Below are 21,129 nucleotides of genomic sequence, written 5' to 3'. Positions count from 1 at the left end.
AAACGCTCATTCAAAAATATTTAAATACTCCGCATACTGAGAGCGTCAATCTTAATAACTACTATTAATATTGTATTTAATCACTAATAATCTATATATTACTGTATATATATAATCAGTCTTCAAGTATTTTACTACACTTCAGTATGTGATTCTTATTAAGTAGGGGTCATTTTTTAGGATTCTTTACTTAACCTAAGTCTCTGAGAACCTGAAACCTTGTACTTCTGGAGACTCCAGGTAGGTTGCAGTTCTGCAAAATGGTTGCGCTGGAGACTAAATGGTTCCTGGTGATTTCACACCTAATTCGTCACCTTAATTCCTCATTCTTTTGCGGTTAACATGCATCTTTTCTTCTTCACATGTTTTTGACTGACCCTGCTGACCCACTGAGCATTTTGCTGTCCAATGGTTATGCATTAACTTTGCAATTTCTAGTTTTGTATTAGCTTTGAATATTTCTCATGGGCATTTAATAATTGTTGACTTTCAGTCTGAGTTAAATCTCTTTTTTGACTCATTTTATCTGTAAAAGAAAATCTGCAAAAATAAAATTTCTGTGAGACAATTTCACAAACAGCATGAGTGAATCACCGCGCGTGCTCTCTCTTTCTCTCAGAATGTGCAAATGGCTTCAAATCATGTCGCGTCTGCATCAGTGGTGTAGTCTAGTTTTTTTTGTAGTGGGTATACTCTGATTTTTCCCGCAGCCTCATAGCTACTCACCACCCCAAAGCAACACCCTATCATCACCACACTCACTAATGCATACAATATGCATATACATGTAACTGAGAGCATTCTGAAAGACTGCTTATGTGATATCAACATGTCAATTTATTATAAGCAACAGAAGACTTTAACAGCCAATGACATTTACAGCTGGGGAGACTGGACTGATTTTCTACTGTTTAGTGTTAATCGTTTAACTCAGCCAGTTACATTTGTCTTATGAATATGGTCCCTGGAGCATAGGTTTTATAAGCTTGCAATTTTCAATGCACATTTAAGATTGCCTATTTTTAAATTCATTAGCCTGACTTTTTGTCCACAAGGTTGGTCAGGAGTTCTCATCTCTCTCGTCATCTGAAACAAGGAGATATAAACATTGTATTCAGTTTAACTGCTGCACACAGACACACACATGCACAGTATCTGTATTTTCTCTCCTGTTCTCCCACATTCACTGATCCACCACACTAACGTTACTTAAGTTATTAGCTAGTTATGTTGACTTGAGAAAGCCAACATACTGTTACACTATTTAAACTTCTTCTTATTCTTCTCAGACCAATAATTTTCAACTGTACTGTATCTCCTCCTAGGGCTTTAATGCTACAGGCACCAAACTCGTCAGAGACATTGGACCTGATCTGTAGTTTGTTTCTATATCTTTTCTAACTGATAATACTAATAGTTTTCGTATAAATAATTATAAAAAATCAAAGATTTCCCATAGACTTGCATTGGCTGAGCAAAAATGCCCTCTCTAGAGGACAACTGCAGTCCACTAGAGGGAGCCACAGGATAAGAAATCTTTCAACCCCCCTCATTTACTTTTGTTTTCAGTCAGTTAAATTTACAAATAATTGCATAATTTTCCTTTATGCTGCCAAGCAAAGCTAACATATTTGATCATGACCAGGTCAGGTAGTGACTATCTGATGTCCGGGACAGTTGACTGATCTGTCACTATGTTTCCATCCACCTATTTTTATGTGCATTTTGGAATATCTCATAAAAAAACGCTGGATGGAAACGCCAAGATGCGCATAAATTCTACAAATACGTATAAAAACCGTATGCGCACAATTGAGCAGGATAATTGTTTTATCCTATATATTTTATCCTTATAAACTACGATGGAAACACATTTACAGAATAAATTCCACCATGCGCATCAAAAGAGTCATGTGACTTTGCGCGATGGGACGGAAAAACTTGACTAACCAATGGACCGATCTCCGATCTGCTTGAAATCCTTGACCTTTCCTAGTGGGTATACGCGTATACCTGCGTATCACGTAGACTACACCACTGGTCTGCATTATAAGCGAGCTTCACGCTGCACAGTTAACACAGGAATTGTCACTTGCACAATTGAAACAGTGTTGCATCGTCACTAAAGTTTATAAATTGCATTTCTTTTTAATTCTTGCCAGTGTTTAAACCATTCAGCGCTCGCACGCTCTTCTGGAGACGGTGCGCTCATGCACACTTGCAGCGCACACACATAACGCCAGGTTCACATTACGCCTGTTTCACATATACTCAGTCTGCAGTGCGTATGCGGTCCATGTGCGTTACGTATGCATTGCAGAAGCTGCATGGTCTCATTGTGCTTTCACACAGGACGCGTTTGCAGTCCGCTACTTATCCGCGGCTGTTTAGGCTACAAACACAACATTTATTTCAAATCATGTAAATAAAAATTAAAAGAAGAAGCTTTTTCAGCATTGTGATACTCTTTTTATCACAGTACAGTAACAATCTTTCATAGACATTAGTTTAAACTCAATAAATATAAACAACGTATTATTCATGCATTTGACTTCTAAGTTTGTATAATAAGTTGCTTAAGCAAGTAGCAACACATTTAAACACAGCATACAACCTACTTTTCTTACGTTAAAGCTATCACAAATATTTTTAATTAAATCTCACCACTGACAGAAACACTCGACTCTCGTGCCTTTTCTTTTGCATTTAAATCTTTATTACAAGCAATCCCACGGATCTTAAAGAACTTAGTTTTTCTACCACCACAAGTGCATCTATTATGTTACCTTGTTTATCTAAAAGTGCACTTTTCCTTGTTTTAAATCTAGCCAAAAAGCCACGTGTTTACTGTGAGACACAGTAGACTTTAATTATATGAATTTATTGTGAAATTACTACATTTCTGTGTCAATCCATGTTCATTTTTACCGCAAACAATGCGCTGTCACTTTAATTCAGCGCATGCAGCTCAGCAAAACTAGACTCGGTGCGTAAACGATCGCTGCACTGCTCCTGGAACACACTGACGGACCGCACCCGTGTGCAGTGTGATCACTCTAATCCGTTAACATGGATCGTTAAAAAAATGCAACGCACGCACTGCAGACGGAGTATGTGTGAAACAGGCCTTACCCCTTATTTACACTACACACGTCTGCGCCTCCACGCGGTGCCAACTCACACCAGAAGCGGATCAGAAGCGCAGCGGTAGGATTCGCGAGACCACGTGATTTGCCTGTCAGATGTTGTTTGGTTGCTCATTGTCCTTGTAAAAAGGATTTGTGATGTCATATAACACCATGTGTTTTTGTATTTCGAGGATGAATCGCTCGTTGTCATCCATTTCTGGCCTCCTGCCAAAGATATGTGACGGTGAAATACGATCGGGAGTCTGTACAGGGTGTTTATTTTGAAATTGACATGATTTTTTGACTTTTATTTTGTATTTGCTGTGCGGTTTGGACGCGGCGTCCGTCAAAAATAGACTAGGTGCCTATCTTTAGCGAAGCGGCACGGAGAGGGACGCTTTTGAAACGTGCCCCCGCACGTCTGGTGTAAACACAAGCATTGACTAGAATGACCGCGATCAGTTCCAGTAGCCACGTCGGAGCCGTAACGCGCCACAGACGTGTGCAGTGTAAATCAGGGGTAAATCAGGGGTCACTCTGCTTGCATTGCATATGCGGTGCGTATTTTTCTGCGCTCATGATAACGGATTAGCGTTCACATTGCACACGGTTGCATCCGGCAGTGCTTTCAGGAGCAGTGCGTCTGCAGCAGTGCAGAGATTGTTTCCTCACCGAGTCTATTTTTGCTGAATTAAAGTAACAGTGTATTGTTTGTGGTGAATATGAACATGGATTGACACGGAAATGTAGTAATTACACCATAAATGCATATGTAACGGAGGCCAGCGGTAGGTGCTGTGCAGGTAAACCTCACTCCCCTGATCTCAAGAGACGCACTAGCGACTGACGCTAGTGGCTGCAGTCTTTAGCCTCCTTGTTAGTGCGTCCGCCTCCCATGCCGGAGACCCACTCGGAGCGAGAACGAGGTGTGGCGGAGAGGACCCGGGAGAGAGGGGTTACACATATAATTAAAGTCTAAGAATTAGACTTTAGATGTCAACAGAAGAAAGACAGTCATAAAGGTTTGGACAACTTGTGGTTGAGTAAATGATGACTAACATTTTGAAATGCGTGAATGAACAGCTACATTAAAGTTATGTCATAAGACTAACATTTTAAAAATAAAGTGCATTTCTTAGTTGGCAAATTTATACAAGATGCAAGTGGTGATGGAGTGGATCTATGTTGGTCGATCCATCTGAAGTGGTTCAACCAATGTTGCTGCTTTTTTTCCATTTAATTTGAATATCCCTTTATGATGGAAATGCAAAACCACCCGTTTTTTATTTATATTTTGCTTGCTGTAAACACAGCAAAAAAAAAAAGTGTACAGCAAATTGATCCACCTGCAGGTGTTGCATGCAGCCAGCAGTCTCAGGACAATCAGTAGGTTCTTTACCGTCCCCCTCGGTTGAAATCTTTTTCCAGGGTATCGCAATATGACTGAAAGGGCATTTTACTATTTGCGATTAAAGGGGCAGGGGAACAAAATTTAGCAGGAGCAGGATTAAGCACTCAGTTTGTGCTAGTCTATAATTTAAATTAATAGCTTATATTTACACAATGAGCCAACAATAGCAAAAAATAAGCCTTTTTTAATGAAAGTAAAGGGTCCATGCTTTACAATTACAGTGTACTTGCACAACAGCATATAGAGTATACTATGTTCATCCTCTTTTGTGTTTTACATCTAGCAGTTGACAATTTGGCCTTGAAAAGAGGTCAAACCACCTACATAAATGGTAAACTGAAGTAGGAGGCCTTATGATAATCTGTTAATTTTTTTATCCAATCAGTTCTGAGAGTTTTTGATCTAAAATCAATGAATATGCATAACGAGAAGACCATATAATATGTTTACAAACACGTCAGGAGGACCTTATGGAGGAAGGTATGAACTCCTCAGCGCAGTTTGACTGATACACACTGGTCTTAGTCTTCTGTAGTTTACTGTGATTGTCAGATGAACAAAGCAGATAGAATAAGATCATATTAGCATCGTGGAGCAAGACAAGAACACATCAGAGGTTTGGTGTCTCATATTGTGCCATCATCCAGACAGAATCAGGATGATGTGGGTTTATTATAGCAAAATGAAAAAGTTTTACATTATTCTTTGATCTGAATATCTAGGATATAAGAATATACAGAATATTCTAAAATTAAACTTACATCACAAAAGCAGTTTATATATTATTAAATGAGCTGACAGGGTTTTAAAAGACAGGAATCTTAATAATGATTTATCTGGTTTTATGCCATAAAATAATACTGGTAAATGCATGACAATATGAGAGGAACCCTTTTATTCACAAATAATGTTGCTGTACACCAAGCATGGGATATCATTCCAGTTGTACATGATGGGACTTGGATTCAATACAACACAGTCCTCATTTCCATTCAGGTCATTCGGCTCACCTTCACGCCAAAACCTGAATAACATGTATTAGATTTTCAGCTATTCACAACCCCAAATTCATAAGTCAACAATACAAGAATAATCTCAAGCAGTACAGAAGCAAGAGTGGAAGTGAAAGAACAGAGAAGTAACAGAGAGATGAAGAGTTTTGTTGTAAAATAATTCATTGGAAGAGTCTCTGATTGTGGGTCTACTTGTGTCTCCAGCTGTTTTCTAAAGGTTGTGAAATGTGAATAAAATAGACTGAAACAAATACATACTCTGTAATTATCTGTGAGTGTTTCAGCACTTACCTTTGATTCAGTGGTGAATTATCCACCCATTTCATGTGGCCCTTCTTCTCTAAGTCAGACAAACCAATCCACACAGGCACACCAATCTCCTTGACGAATGAAGATACGAGTCTCTGTGTGGGAATACAAACAATGAATAAATGTGATTCCTCTCATTCTTTAACAGACACTCCCCTTACGGAAATAAAATGTTCCCATATATGTATGATCAATATATTAAATAGTTTAAATATACTGAAAAAATATGAAACAAATCATAATATATTGTCTTAATATATCACAGTATATTGAATAATACTTACGGAATTGCGGCTTTTCATATATTAGAAAAATATGTGAAAATATATTTACTACTTCTGTAAATGTAATTAGTTGTGTTTAGTTCGAAAACTGGAGCCCTTAAAACCGATTGCCTTAAATTTCTCAAGCATGATTTACTCAAAGTTGTAAGTTATTAATACAAAGTCATACAAAAGAATATTGGCATAATGATAGACTGTGCCTTTATTTGTATTTATTGAACTGCAGATACTTTGTGTATGTCTGAAATTGAACTGAATTAATGTAAAAAAACATCAACCTAATGAAGTAGTTAACAGACATCACTGCAGTGCAGTTACTGTATTTTAAATAAAGCAACATGCAGCATAACATCAGTGTTTCTTGTTCTTCTCCTGGACTGAAGCACACACTCTACTCTTCAGCACAATGGTAACTCAACAGAAACCCTTTAAATCCCAACAAAAGATTGCAGCAGAGGATGATTAAACAACTGCACAAATCGCATAACCAGCTGCACTTATTCGTTTGACTTTATTTCTGTCATATGTCTACAGAAGTTCTTATTTAAACATTAAAAAAGCATTAGTATTGATGATTTATTGAAAATTAAAAAAAAGTTGGCGGTAACTCATAAGACAGTTGTTATGGCAAAAAACAAAAAAGCTAAGAGAAATACTGAGTATAAACTGTTGGGTATTTATTGATGATGCATCATCATCAGGTTGTAACGTGGGTGTTGTAGAGAAACGTGCACAATGAAGGACTGGAAAATCAGAACAATCTTTAGTTAATCCAAAATAAATACTCAGGAGACCGCTGTAAATAACGGGAATAACAGACAGCCACATGTAAATCAACAGTAATAGACAAGTGAACTAGGGAAACGCAGGCCTTAAATACATGAAACAAACTATAGCAACAAACTAGAGCATGAGTGAGTAACCAAGGGAACTAATATGAACTGACAAACAGGAACAGAGCAAACAAAACTAAAACAGTTGTGATAATCAGATTTTAAAAAAAAGCCACATTGTGCACAAAATATTTTGGTGAAATGGTGAAATGCATGCTGGAAGGTACCATAGTATAAAATGGTTCCCAGCATGCATTGCAGCATGAAGCATGTCACCGCTGTTTTGAGATATATATATATATATATATATATATATATCATTTTCATAAGGATCACTTGTACAAACCCACCTGCTTCTGTGTACTCTTGATAATGACCAGATCACCACCATGATCTCTGCAAAACTGCCTGCTGTCAGACCAGCTCATCGCTTTCATGGTTGTGAAAAACCCGTCAAAACGAATCACAGTTCCTAACAAAAACACACAATTTTTAACTGTATATATAGTAATGATACAGTGAAAAAAAGTGCTGTAAAATAACAGTAAAATACTGACAGCAGTGGTTGCCAGGAATGTACTGTTAATTTACAGCTCTCCTTCTTTACAGAATGTTACCGTAATAATACCACTGAAGTTCACTAATTTCATTTGGGAAACAAATTGCTTTGAACCATTCAAGTATATAACTAATATTTTTATGGTGTTAATAATGTGAATTTATTTTATTTGAGTCCACTAAAAAGGAATATTTCTTACTATAAAATTAAGCTGCAAATACTGCTCAAACACTTAATGTATAATAGTAAAATAGTCGGTGCTAAATTTATAAATTCCATGGTGCCGAAACAATGAGAAGTGACAGCAAGTAAGTTCGGTAGGGAAGAGTAACTGAACATATGCGCAATCTCAGTCGGGTTTCTGTCCAATACGCTTGTTAAGTCATAACGTAAGAAAAGCTGTTTCCAAGTCCAAGCCTCTACTCGTTTCACTTGAGAATACTATCTCAACACTCATTTATCGGGACTAGTCTTCATGCTCACTGCATTCCAGACACAAGTATTTGAACAATGTATAAAAGATTAATCACAGTTTGGCAACATCTGGGATGTTGGTATGGAGATAAAGGTTAAGATTGACATTTTTTGGTAGTATTACGTCGCATCGTGAGTGTATATTAGCACTGTTTGTTGTTTTCTTTAGGCATCTTGTTGAACATTTGGACCCTTAAGTGGTGACACATGACAACAGACTTAAGCAGATTATTTTGATGCACATTTTGCAAATAAGCATAAGAACACCTGAATGAAAATGGTTGACATGCACTTTAAAACTTAAAAAATTGCCAAATTCTGACAGTAACTTACTTTTTTTCATTTAAACAGTAATATAATGTAGGAAACAACATCAGCGTCGACACTCAGAGACAGTCTGAAATCATACCCTGTACCCTCATTTACTATTCCCTACATTAATTTACTATAGTCTACCCAGTGGAGGGCATAAAAAAAAAAAACTTTTGAGTGAATTCAGAAACCTGAGAAAGGAGTTGTCATATGTTACTATGAAAACTGAAAAAATAGACAAGACATGCAGAAACACAAGAACCACAACTGACTTCAGCCACAGTCTTAGATGAAATCAACTGAAGATAAGTCATTAAATCATTGAAGATCTGATTAAACAACTCCACAAACAGCACCACCAGCTTCACTCATTATTAACCAGATTTACTTTATTTCTGTCAGACATCTATTTAAGTTCTTATTGAGAATTAACAGAAGTTCAGAGGTTATGTTGTTTTATTGAAAATGTTTTGTTTGAAGTTGCCATTACGGCAAATATTGTTCCTTTAGTTGGGCTCTTAACCCTTGACTTTTTTACATTAGTTTTTTTTTTCTTTTTTCCTCAGGTTGCTGTTACAGTGTTTATATAAAACACATTTGTTATGGCCAGAAAAGTCAAGAGAAAATTTGATCAGGTGAAGAAAGTTATGGATTGATGATGACAATCATCATGATGTGGTCTGATTAATTATCTTATAAGTTTAATATTTGATTATATAGATGATGTGCTACTTTATTTATAGCAGTCCTGTGTTTCTACAGCATGAGATCCAACAGTGTTATTATAATCAGATATTTTTAAAAGATATTGTGCAGACATCAAGAATAAACATATGAATATCAACAATGGTGACAATCAATAACAGATCAACTCTGAAAATCACAAAACAAAATACTAAAAAGTTACAACAAAAATAAAAGCAAATAGTAAGAATTAAAAAAAATACTACGGTAATTCAGCTGCATAATTTATACACACCGCAATGCATGCTGGGAGGCATGGATGAGTTTTGATTGGTGGTACCCAGCATGGACTGAAACATTAGGCTGTATGTTGATTGTCACCATTGTTGAGATTCATATGCTGATTATTGATGGCTGTGTTTTTAAAAGTGCCATAGAATGCATTGATACAATATTTTTAATTGTTCTCTGATGTCCCCAGAGTGTGTATGTGAAGTTTTATCTCAAAATACCCCACAGATAATTTTTTTATAGCTTGCTGAAATTGCCACTTTTAGGGTATGAGCCAAAACGCGCTGTTTTTTGTGTTTGTTCCCTTTAAATGCAAATGAGCTGGTGCTCCCGCCTCCGATTTCAGAAGACTGCGGAGCTTCAAGAGCTCATGCTCACGCCTCGCGGGCATACTGGTGTTACGATTTAACTGGTGGTGACCGTGTTACTGACCACACATTGCTTCCAAATGCAATTTTTAACTAGCACATTCCTATTTACGATCATTCTGGTAGCACGTGAAGGCAGCATTAGTGAAAACAGGCAGAGACAATGGTAGCTTTAGCAACATTAGCCTTACAGAGAGCCAAGAAGCTCTTTTGGAAAACAAAATATGACGCGTGATGCTTACTGTGTCTGGAGTCCGGACGTTTGCGCACGAAGCGTTGGTATCGATCCCTCTTTCAGAAGCGATCTTTGCACGCTGAACTGACCCTCGTTTGTGAGGCAGTCCGGCGTAAAATGTTAGCACAAACGTATAGGACTTTTCAGTTTTTTTCCGGGACATTTCCTTCGAAAATGAAATTTAACCACCGTGTCCTCAGCGGTCGATGGAGACTCCTATGTTCCTTGGTGCATCCCAACACACAACACTTTTAATGGCTCTTTGTACCTCCAGCAGCTACAGCAAGAAAGCAGTAATGGCGGACCGCTGCTTCTCACTCAGGGTTGTGTATGGCGTCAAATGGGCGTCAAAGTATGACGTCATAGTAGTGAGAAATCTGGAACTGCTCGTGTGGAGAGACTGTTTTCAAGAATCACGTCTGCGCTGCGCCAAATCGCCGATTAATTTGTGATCACATGGCTACTTTAAACGGTTCCATTAAGCTTTTAGCCAAAAGCTTTATAACATGAAAGGCTCCAATACAGAGCAGCACAAAGCGCTTATGCACATCCCGTGTGCAGAATGATGCGCTTGGAGCAACACAGAGTCATCATATGCTCCGCATAGAGAAGTTCAAAGCACAAAGGGAAGAGATACTGATGTATAGTGTATTATATCTGTGTGATAGTTTATTGAGCCTTTTCTTTTAACAGTTTTAAATTTCAGTTACTGTGCGCATGAAGAACAATTCATAGTGCTCTGTACTCCAGTGTTATGATCTCTAACAGACACCCGGTAGAAAGTAACATGATTTAGAATTAGCTATAAACTCCAGCAAGATAAAGTCCTTTTATGCAAAACCGCTGATGTTTATCAACAGATCAAGTATAATAAGTGGAACATTGTATCATCCTGGAGAGAGTTTCGTCGTCTTGACTGTTGTAACCGAATGCGACGCGCAGTCTGAATGCTGAATGGAGGATGACTGACAGCCGCAGCGGAGAGAAGGGTTTACTTGAACTTCAATTTAACGACTTAAATATTCATCTGTACCTCACATTAAACTATGGAACTGTCTCTGAACACTTGAAATATATTGCACAGAATCTTTATGGTGCTTTATAATGTTTTTGTGGCTTTCGTGGGGCTTAATAATAACACAGAATAGTATATGCACTATATCGGATTTGGAATGGTCTCGTCTGACCGATACCCCGATCCAGCAGAAAATGCCAGTATAACATTTAATCATCTTGGAGAGAGTTTCATCGTCTTGACTGTCATAACCGAACGTGACACACAGTTTGAATGCTGAATGGAGGATGACAGACAGCCGCTGCGGAGAGAAGAGTTTACGTGAACTTGACTTAAATATTCATCTGTACCTCACATTAAACTATGGAACTGTCTCTGAACACTTGAAATATATTGCACAGAATCTTTATGGTGCTTTATAATGTTTTTGTGGCTTTCGTGGGGCTTAATAATAACACAGAATAGTATATGCACTATATCGGATTTGGAATGGTCTCGTCTGACCGATACCCCGATCCAGCAGAAAATGCCAGTATCGGAGCGATACCGATCCTGAATATCAGATCGGCGCACCCTAATCTAAACCTCTGTTAATTCTCAATGTGAGCATCTATAGACATGACAGAAATAAAGTCCATCTGGGGAGCGTTTCCCAAAAGCAAATATGGTCGCAAGTTCCGTCATTACCAATAGAGTTTAATGGAACTTATGAACATTGTTAGCTAACGATGCTTTTGGGAAACGCACCCCTGGTTAGTAATAACTAAGGCTGGTAATGCTGTTTGTGGAGTTGTTTAATCCTCCTCTGCTGAGATATTGAGAGATTAAAATCTTTTCAGTTGATTTCATCTAAGGCTGTGGCTGAAGTCAGTTGTAGTTCTTGTGTTTCTGCTCATCTCGTCTCTTTTTTTAACACTAAACACGCTAATTTAGTTGAAGGTCTTCATTACTGTCATTTTAAATGTTTGGCACACTGTGCTGCCTTGCATTTTACCATTTTTTAATGTTTTTTTTTTCTTTTTTTTCAGTGTGGGGTTTATGCCAAACAATATTTGACGCCAGTCTGATTGACCTTGACGTCAAACAAATGGCTGGTTTAGATACTAAACTATTTTTTTTACCAAAATTTTACGTCCGACCGACATTAGAGATGTTTGAGTCCAACATCTTCCTGACATTACATTGACATACTGTGCCAGCTGGGTAAGCTGCTGTGTGAACTAGATATTTTAAGAGTCAAATCAGTTAATTATTTTCTAAAAAATGTGTAGATGACACTTACCGAAAGGGTTAGCACTAACTGTAGCACTAACAGTATCACTGGCTTCACTCACTCCCACTTTACCAACAATCCTGTAGCGGATCAGGTAATGCTTTCCATGCTCCAATCCAGTCAGAGTAAAGTCTTCATCATATGTGTCTTTAGAAGACCATGGTTCCTCAGCTCCAGAATGTAGTTTCACCTGCTTGTATTCCACTCTGTAATGCACTCTCTCTCTAGATGAAGACTGCTGCAGTTTAAGGGACACAGCTTGGGCCTGGACATTCCTCATTATTGGTGGGGGCGGCCTGGACATGGGCTCGAACTGTGTTTCTATCAGTTTACCTTTTTCATACAGATAGATGGAGGAGCCTGCAATGTTGGGATTGGAGATGGCGGAAATAATGAAGCGGATTCTTGTTTCATCTTTATTGGCCTCTGCAATCCTCCTGAATTGAGACAAGTTCTCTATCATCTTTATTATGATTCTGGGATCACTGAACCACTTTATGAGAGGCTCCACAGAAAAAGAAGTGATATCCCTATCTTTAAACATGTCAGATTGCAGTAACTTCTTCAGGGTTGAAAGATATGTGTCTTCATACTTCAGAGATGTAAAGGTCAAGCACACCACTGCATCAATATTAGGATTAAAGAAGAGGGTCATGATATCAACTGAGTCTTTAATTCTGATCCCTTCCAGTGACTTAGTGACATGACTCAAGATGTGAAGTTCAAACTTTGCATCATTTAACCAGAGTTTCAGCTTGTCAGCATTAAACAGGGAGCTCCTGTGGATCTTCAGGATGTCTTCCAGAGATTTGTCCTCCATCTCTCCTCCTCGAATAGCAGGCAAGACCCTGCCAACTGCTTCCATGAGCATTGTCTTGTATTTGCTAAATAAGCTCTGAAATAATTGCAGCCTCGCTTTGATGTCACTGAAATCACTGACCAGTGTATTTTTAAACAGGTCATTGCATGTCCTCTCTGCCTCTCCCAGCTCCTCGATTATATGTTCAGTGTCGGAAATCAGACTTGTGGTGATTTCTCTCTCCAGCTGAGCTGCCTTACTGTCCAACAGATGAAGCGGATAAAGCCAGACTTTTATTGGAACTTCATTCTGTGGATTCTTCAGCAGAGCGGGGAGCTGCTTGTATGTCTGTAGGGCCTCTATGTATGTGGTGGGGTTCTGCTCAAGTAAGACGTCCCCATGAAATGTGCAGGCGATTTTCTCTACCTCATTCTTTTCATCTTCTTTCATATTTACAGATCCTTTTCCCTTAATGGAAAATCTAGGGATGCTCTTGACCATGACATTCAGGTCTCCCTCAATATCCTGCTTGTTTTCCTCTTCTGAAAATGTCCGATCAAACACCATCAATGCTTGAGCTCCGTACAGTACAGCCGTGACCACATGAGTTGCAGTTGTCTGCTCAAACACCTCAGGGTAGGTGAAATGGCTCAGCTGGGACATAGTGAGCTGTTCATATCTTGTGGTTTCACTGTGAAACATTGTAACTCTGGACTGTTGGTTTGAGGCTTTGGTGTCATGTAGGAACTTCCCAGATCCTCCCACATTCACAAGCCCCCCCAAGAAACTGGCCTTCAGGGAAGCGCTTACATCCAGGAGACTGGACTTACTAGAAAGAGAATCAGAGCTACTAAACTTCAGATCTGTCTCGGTCTGATGATGAATGTCCAAATTTTCACTCAATGATTTCTTATCCCAGAGAGTAACACCTGAAATAAAAAATGGCTTTAACAGTTACTATATGTATGAGGGAGTGATGTACTGGTGTAAATGTAAATTTTGCAGGTTTTATAGTTTTGTCACACAAGGACTGGTAATTGGTGATTCATCATTTGGTGAAAAAAAAAATAAAAAAACGTTTTCTTTAAATTAGTTTTTTTGTGTGTTTTTTTTGTAGATACACCACCTGGAATGAAGGAATCTTTGCGGCAGTCGTAAAGCATGCCAAGTGACAGGGGTCTTCCTAGGGCTGCTATTTCAATTGACTCTTTTGCTGTGACTATAATAAAGCAAAAGTTAATATTTACAACACATTTTGCCATCTTAATGATAATGAATACTGTTTAAGGCTGTAGAAATCCATTATAAAAATATAGTTGCAAGCTCATTGCACAACAAAATGTGTTCAGAAGGAATACAGGATCAAGCTAACAACTGTCCATCAAGCACACAAAATCATATTAAATGCAAAATGTTTTGAATATGAAGACAGCTTCTTTTATAATTTTTCTTCAACAAGCAATTTAGGATCATACTAGGTAAGATTCAGTCACAGAACCCTAGTGACCCAGGCCAGCTACGCCACCAAGCTGATGAAACAGAATGATAATTATAGTGATATTTAGCTTCGCATGTACGTCTTCCAAAGGATTCTTTTTCAACAGCCTTGAACACAAAGTACTGAGGAATTCTGAAGTCCTGGAGCCCAGAGAAGGTCCATGAAGATCTGGAGTACACAGATGATGGTGCTTTGAAAGGGAAGGTTCTGAAGTTAATACAAAACGTACTTAACATCTGGAACATGAGATGAGGGCCTGAAGTGGGTTTGCTTAACGGAGGCATAAACTTGTCATCATTGTAGGTGTTGCCTTTTTAGAACACCCCAAAACTTCACTTGTTTTAGTATGCTCCTTCTTTTCTGTTTCTTCACTTCTTAGTTTGCAACACAGCTTTCTTGTTAGCAGCACCACATTCTCATTTCAGCACTTTTTCTTTTGCCTTAAACCTGAGACACACTGCACAATTTCCGGCTGTCCCAGACGAAAGATTTGCATTGTGAAACAATCGTGGCGATTGTTGTATGTCGTGCAGTGATAGAGGTCCAAAGATGGCCGTTGTAACGGTCTTGTGACCAAAGATAGCCTGTGATAATTTTCTGAGTGTCAGAAATTCAGCATGATCATTGCACATTGTGTTTTCTGCTACGACCCACGTTTACTGACCAGCCAATAAAAATGTGACAAGAAATCAACGCAACACAGCACTAAAACATGTCACAGTGCCTAAAAGTGGAATAAGGATAGATTACAAGTTTCCTATGAAATCTTAAAGGACTCTCTCTCTCTGCATTTCAGCAAGCTGCTAATGCTGCCAAGCGTAAATATCTTTCAGAGTTTATATTTATGTAAAAGCATCAGGCCTAATGCCTTATTTTCAATAATTGATTATGTTCTCAATCCCACTATTAATAATTTTCCTGAGGCGTCTGACTCTCTTTGTGAGGATTTTGCGAGATCTTACTAATTAAATCTCTAATGCCTTTGTGAGCCTATAAGCCACTTGATGTCCACTTTTGCTCCTCTACATGGTCTGTCTTTGAGCCATCACCTTGAACTCCCTTAATGAGATTGTTGCAAGTTTAAAACCTGCTAGCTGCCCTTCAGGATGTGATTCCCACACATTTTCTTAAGCAAGTTTTTCAAGCTATTGGCCCTGATTTGTCGTCTGTCATCAACAAATGTCTTTACACTGGTACCGTTCCCGACTGCCTTAAACATGCCATCGGTTTTGCCTGATCTAAAAACAAAACAAAACCAAATTTGGATCCTACGCTGTTGAGTAATTTAGCCCAATCTCAAATTTACCTTTTCTTTTTAAAATTTTAGAAAAGTGGTCCTAAGCCAACTTCTGTCTATTTTGAATGATAACTATATTCATTAAAAAAAATATTCAGTCTGGTTTTAAAGCCTGTCACAGCACCGAATCGGCCCTTTTAAGAGTCATGAATGATGTAATGCTATGGCATTAGTTTTGCTAGACCTTAGCTCTGCATTTGACTTGGTCAATCACAATATTCTCTTATCATGTCTAGAAGCATGTGTGGGCCTTCGAGGTACGGTGCTACAATGGTTCCACTCATATTTAACTAATAGGAGTTATTCTGTCTGCCTCGGGCACAATTCCTCCTCTGATATACATTTAAGTTCTTGTGTTCCTCAGGGCTATATTCTTGGCCCGGTACTGTTTAATCTGTCTATTTTGAATGATAACTATATCAACTGTTTAATCACGTTGAGACGTGCTGAAGTTGCGTTTGGTCTCGTACTCTATCGCATACCTTGTCAGTGTCGTGCGCTTGCTTAGACCTTTGTTGTGCTAAACAGTAAAGTGTGTTCAAGCGCTAGCAAAAGAGTGTAAAGAAATACTCTTGAAGAGAAGCAGTGAATCAGCGGAAGTTAAAAGCAGATCGTAAGTGTATTAATTTCTTGTCTCATTAGTGTTTAGTGCAGTTGTCGTTGATAGGAAACGCTTGTTTGTTTACTGTGTTGAGACGCGCTGAAGTTGCGTTTGTAGCTTTAAAGCTCTAGGACTAGTTAGAGTCAAAACATTTCATTCTCAGAAGAAGAAGCAGTTTAAATAGCATTTCAATATGTTGACTTTCTCAAGGCAACATAACAAATGTTTGCACCTTAATGCTAATGAAAATCGTTTGAAATGAAAATTTTAATGCTAGATGGCGCTATCTTTGCAAGCTCAGTAGAAACTCTCTAGACATCTGGTCGGTTATCAAGTGCTATGCAAATGACAAAGCATTAAAACATAAAAAAAAAAAATGTTGAAATTCTAAATGACAGGTGACCAACCATGGCAAAATCACAATTGTCATGTCAGATTCTATATGATGCAAAATAACCATGGATCATTTTTCAGATTTCTTGACTTATCGGTGGTGCTGTCACCAAAACTGGCAGAAACCCTCGGATCATGGTGCCAATGAAGCTTTCCAAGTTTCATTCCAATACAGAAAAGCATTGCTGAGATGTAGCCTCACTTCCTGTTTTTGGACCAGTGTTGGGGGTAACGCATAACAAGTAATGTGAGTTATGTAATCAATCATATAATTTTTTCAAGTAACTAGTAAAGTTACATATTACTTTTTATTTTAAACAAGAAAATATCTGATTTACTTTTTTCAAATAAGTAAGACCAGCTACTTTGTTTTCTCATTTATTGACTGGCAATGTCTTTGTTGCTGTCCTTCATTGATCCAACTCAAACATACTAAGCAAAAAGGACTTCAGATAAACATAACATTTATGTTTGACTTTTTTATTGCTGAAGAGTGTTGAACTTTCTTCTCCTGTGTCCTATTCTTCTGTGATCCAGAACAGCAGCACAGCTGAATGGTTTGTTTGAGCAGCGTCCTCTATTTTACACATGTGAATGTACACTTCCTTCAGCCCAAGGCTTATTCATTTCACTTTTGGTGTGAAAGGGCTTTTACATTCACCAAAGATTTTACTTTTTATATATATATAAAAAGAGCAAGCCCAGCCCAGATTAGAAAAAGTAGCACAAAATTAACGTAACACATTACTTCCCATAAAAAGTAACTAAGTAACCCAATTAGTTACTTTTTAGAGAGTAAAGCAATATTGTAATGCATTACTTTTAAAAGTAACTTTCCCCAACACTGTTTAGGACTATTCAAGGCCACCCAGTAAGTGAGACAACTTTCATTATTTTGCTATAAATAGTGCCATGGACTACCAAAGACTCCCATATCCTTGTATAACCAATGACACAATGTTGTTTCTGTGTCTATGAAGTGTTTAAATCTGCTTTAAGTCAAACCATGTGCAAATTCATCAGTCAGCAGCATTGTTTAGTATTTTCTCTTTAAAATCGCAACGAACCAAAGACAGACTTAAAAACCCCAGCCCTGTTTACTGTCACAAACATGTAACCAATCATGTCAATTGCATATTCAAGAAATCATGTATACTAAATGAATCAAGGTTGTAGTGTTACACTCAAGTAATTTTAGGGCATAAGAAATTATTTTCACAGGGAAAAAACGTTTCATTATGACATCTTGATGATAAAAGATGAGTTTAAATTAATAAAGTTATTGACTACAGCGGGACTAATTTAATAGTCTGAACTCAGTTATTGCATGTATACCAAACCTCACAGTGGTGTTTGGTCAGAGCAATGTCCCTGTGATGTTATTGAGTTCTAACAGCTCATTCACATGTTGTAGAACCACTCACATCTTACCTCGAGTCTTTAAAATTCCTCTGGGTCCTCTTAGAGTTTCTTCAGTTGAAGTCCCAATCTCATCGGCTTTGGGTTGTAATTTCACTATAATTCCCTATATTTAAAGAAATGGTTCATTAAATCTTCCACAGATTTTTAAAAATCTCTAATCCACTGAAATATCTGGTTAGACTTTTGCATTTTGTCTGAGCTGAGGGAATGTATTTACCTCTGCATTTACCACAGCAAGATACGCCAGCCAAAGGCATGCACATATGTAGATGCAGTTTTGCTGCTTTAGGTACATCAAGAGTGATGTCATCTTAGAAAAGTTAATGAGGAGACCTGATGGAATAAAAGTCAATGGAGAAGAGCCTCAGTGCACTCAATTAACTGCTTTTGAGAGAAAAACATTTAATACATAAACTTCCTAGCTCACCGTCAATCTATTTGCTAGATTTGCAATCTATAAATCATAAGAATTATGAAAGATAAGATTTAACCACTTCTGTGCTTGAGGTTTCAATCAAGCAAAAGCGGATTTAAAACATGTAGCACAGTTCAAAACACTGAAATGAATCAGCCAAATGAATTTAGATGTTTTCTATGGCAGTGCTGAAAATACTATACAAATTAACCTATAAAGGTGCAACTTTATAGACTCTCAAGTTTCAACATGACAGTTTCAATATTTGTTAAGCTTCTACTCTGAAAGGCTTGTGTCATATGTTCATTTTAGTCAAGATGTTGGTGTAGATTGAGGTTTCATGAAAAAAAAAACATATAATACAATTCAAATAACTTCATTTCATGAATTTTCTCAACATTTTACATTTCCTAATAAATATGGATGGTTATTTAATTGATTTAAAACAAATCCAGTATTTAGGAATCCAAAGACATTCTTTCCTTTAGTTTGTTTGCAGTCTAGTGAAGTTTTTGAATTGTAATAGAAACATGTCTCTGAATCCCCTGTGATCCGCTTGAGCTCTAAACGGCACATTCACACTAACATTACCTGTTCATATTGTTTCAAAATGATGTATTACCTGCAGTCTCTGTGTGTTCTTGGTAAGTTAAGAGATTAAATCTTCTGGTAATGTCATGGGATTTCTGTAGTGATATTTATAATCAGAAAAAAAAAAAATACTGGCCCTTTGCCCTCATGGACCCAGACTCTGCTTAGTGCCTCCACTGGAGCATCACAGCGCAATATTGTGAGGTCAGAGTCATCCGTTTTTGTGCCCCCCAAAAAAGGCAGAGAAGTGAAAGGTTAATATGTGAAGTTAAAACAGATTATTATAGTTACTAGAGCTTTCAGTGGGACTGCATGGGGTTAATGGTCAGATGAGACCAAAATAAAGCTTGGTGGAAAAACACCAAACTCTTTAAGTTAAAGTAAAAGCTCCCCTCGTTTGAGGGCATTTGACATTCCAGTATTCAGTGAATTTGCAGAAAACCCTATTTGCAGAGTTTGTTTTGCTGTTAATATTTAGCTTATTTTCTGCTTATTATTGAACTTGTTTTCTGTGTCAAAGAACAGTTTTGCAGAGCAATGCACTTCACATAAGTCACTGTCATCAGACTTATGTAAAAAGCCACTGATGTTTGCACTTGGATGGACCTGGAACAGGTTTTGATAACCACATTTTAGCAGGGTTGTGATAAAGAGTGGCATGGCCAACCTGAAATATTGTTGTGTCCCAATGTGCCTACTTACACTACGCCCTTAAAGTATGCACTTTTTTGGTGAAGTAAAAGTACACACTTTTGAGTGTGTAGTAGAAGAGTAATGAAGCTTTGGGATATACTAACGCCATACAATTGCGTCTTTAATGGTCCGCTCTGTCGCATAAATACACGCATCATATCACTGTAAAATTGGCCTGTCAATCATCTTGTCACAGTTAACATCCTCCACATTTAATTTAATTTAACTTCCTACCATATTGGAGAGAAATTAAGTAGCACGTTGATCTGCCAGCCGTGGGTCTTTATCTGCTCATATTTTTTTGCATAATGATGCATTTAAAAGTTAATGGCCAAACGAATGTTTATAAAAGTTCACATTGTTGTTGTAGATTAACACAGATAACATTAAATAAAAAATTTTAACAGGTTAAATGTAGATTATTAGGGGTGTGAATCTTCACTGGTTTCACCGTTTGTTTGGATTACGATTATATATGTCAGTGATTCGATTCAATTCGATATCACCATGCATCACAATGCGTCACATCCTCATTTTTCAATATTATTGCACATGGCTACATTTTCATATACATTTTATATCAAATTTATTTTGTGCAAATATATATTTTTTTTATTAAATTACATAAGCAAGAATTATCATGTACTAATACCTGAATTAATAATTACTTGACTCTGAACTAATGATGAGTTAAGATATGTATTAATCAAGAACTAATGAAGAACTAACTTAACTACGACATGAGTCATATGAACTACTGCATGAATAACACTACCTTAATTACATGTTAGTTCCTGCATGTTAGTTAATGTATTAATTAACACTTTGGGGTAAACTAAATCAAACATGCTCTAGAAGCAAGATGTATGAAAATGGCACAATGTAAAATTGTTTATAAATTTGCCACCTGCAGTTGTCACAAACATCAGTGAACGACAGTGGATTTCTTGCAATATTTACGTTTAACCTAACTCATCCAACACACAATGATGCATTCATAATTAAAAACAATTTCATCTCATTCTGTTTTGAGTGATTCCACTGCTGCCGTCCTACAATAACGTATTCATTAAGCAGGTGCAATTTTCCAAATTAAAATCAGTGTTAGCATAGAGATGATGGTTATCGCCAGTGTTGGGGGTAACTCATTACAAGTAATGCGAGTTACGTAAACAGATTACTTTTCTTTAAGTAACTAGTAAAGTAACGCATTACTTTTTTAATTTACAAG

The 21,129-nt window shown here is 37.5% G+C and overlaps 1 protein-coding gene across 1 annotated transcript; it reads right to left on the bottom strand.

Annotated features, from left to right (window-relative positions):
- Positions 1-5,121: 5,121 nt before the first annotated feature.
- LOC107728957 (verrucotoxin subunit beta-like) lies at positions 5,122-19,308 on the bottom strand. The gene is made up of 8 exons (XM_016539293.1): positions 19,237-19,308; positions 18,417-18,532; positions 18,209-18,302; positions 14,115-14,207; positions 12,199-13,917; positions 7,329-7,450; positions 5,844-5,956; positions 5,122-5,563 (listed from the first exon to the last, which is right to left on the bottom strand). Exons 2-8 carry the CDS (start codon positions 18,507-18,509, stop codon positions 5,434-5,436), a joined length of 2,364 nt encoding a protein of 787 aa, XP_016394779.1. The 5' UTR covers positions 18,510-18,532; positions 19,237-19,308; the 3' UTR covers positions 5,122-5,433.
- Positions 19,309-21,129: the final 1,821 nt, after the last annotated feature.

The sequence above is a fragment of the Sinocyclocheilus rhinocerous genome, unplaced genomic scaffold (assembly GCF_001515625.1).
Source record: "Sinocyclocheilus rhinocerous isolate Xijiao unplaced genomic scaffold, SAMN03320098_v1.1 scaffold4233, whole genome shotgun sequence".
Classification (NCBI taxonomy): Eukaryota; Metazoa; Chordata; class Actinopteri; order Cypriniformes; family Cyprinidae; genus Sinocyclocheilus; species Sinocyclocheilus rhinocerous.
Note: the sequence above shows the minus strand (reverse complement) of the source record. Positions and strands in the feature narration are given on the sequence as shown.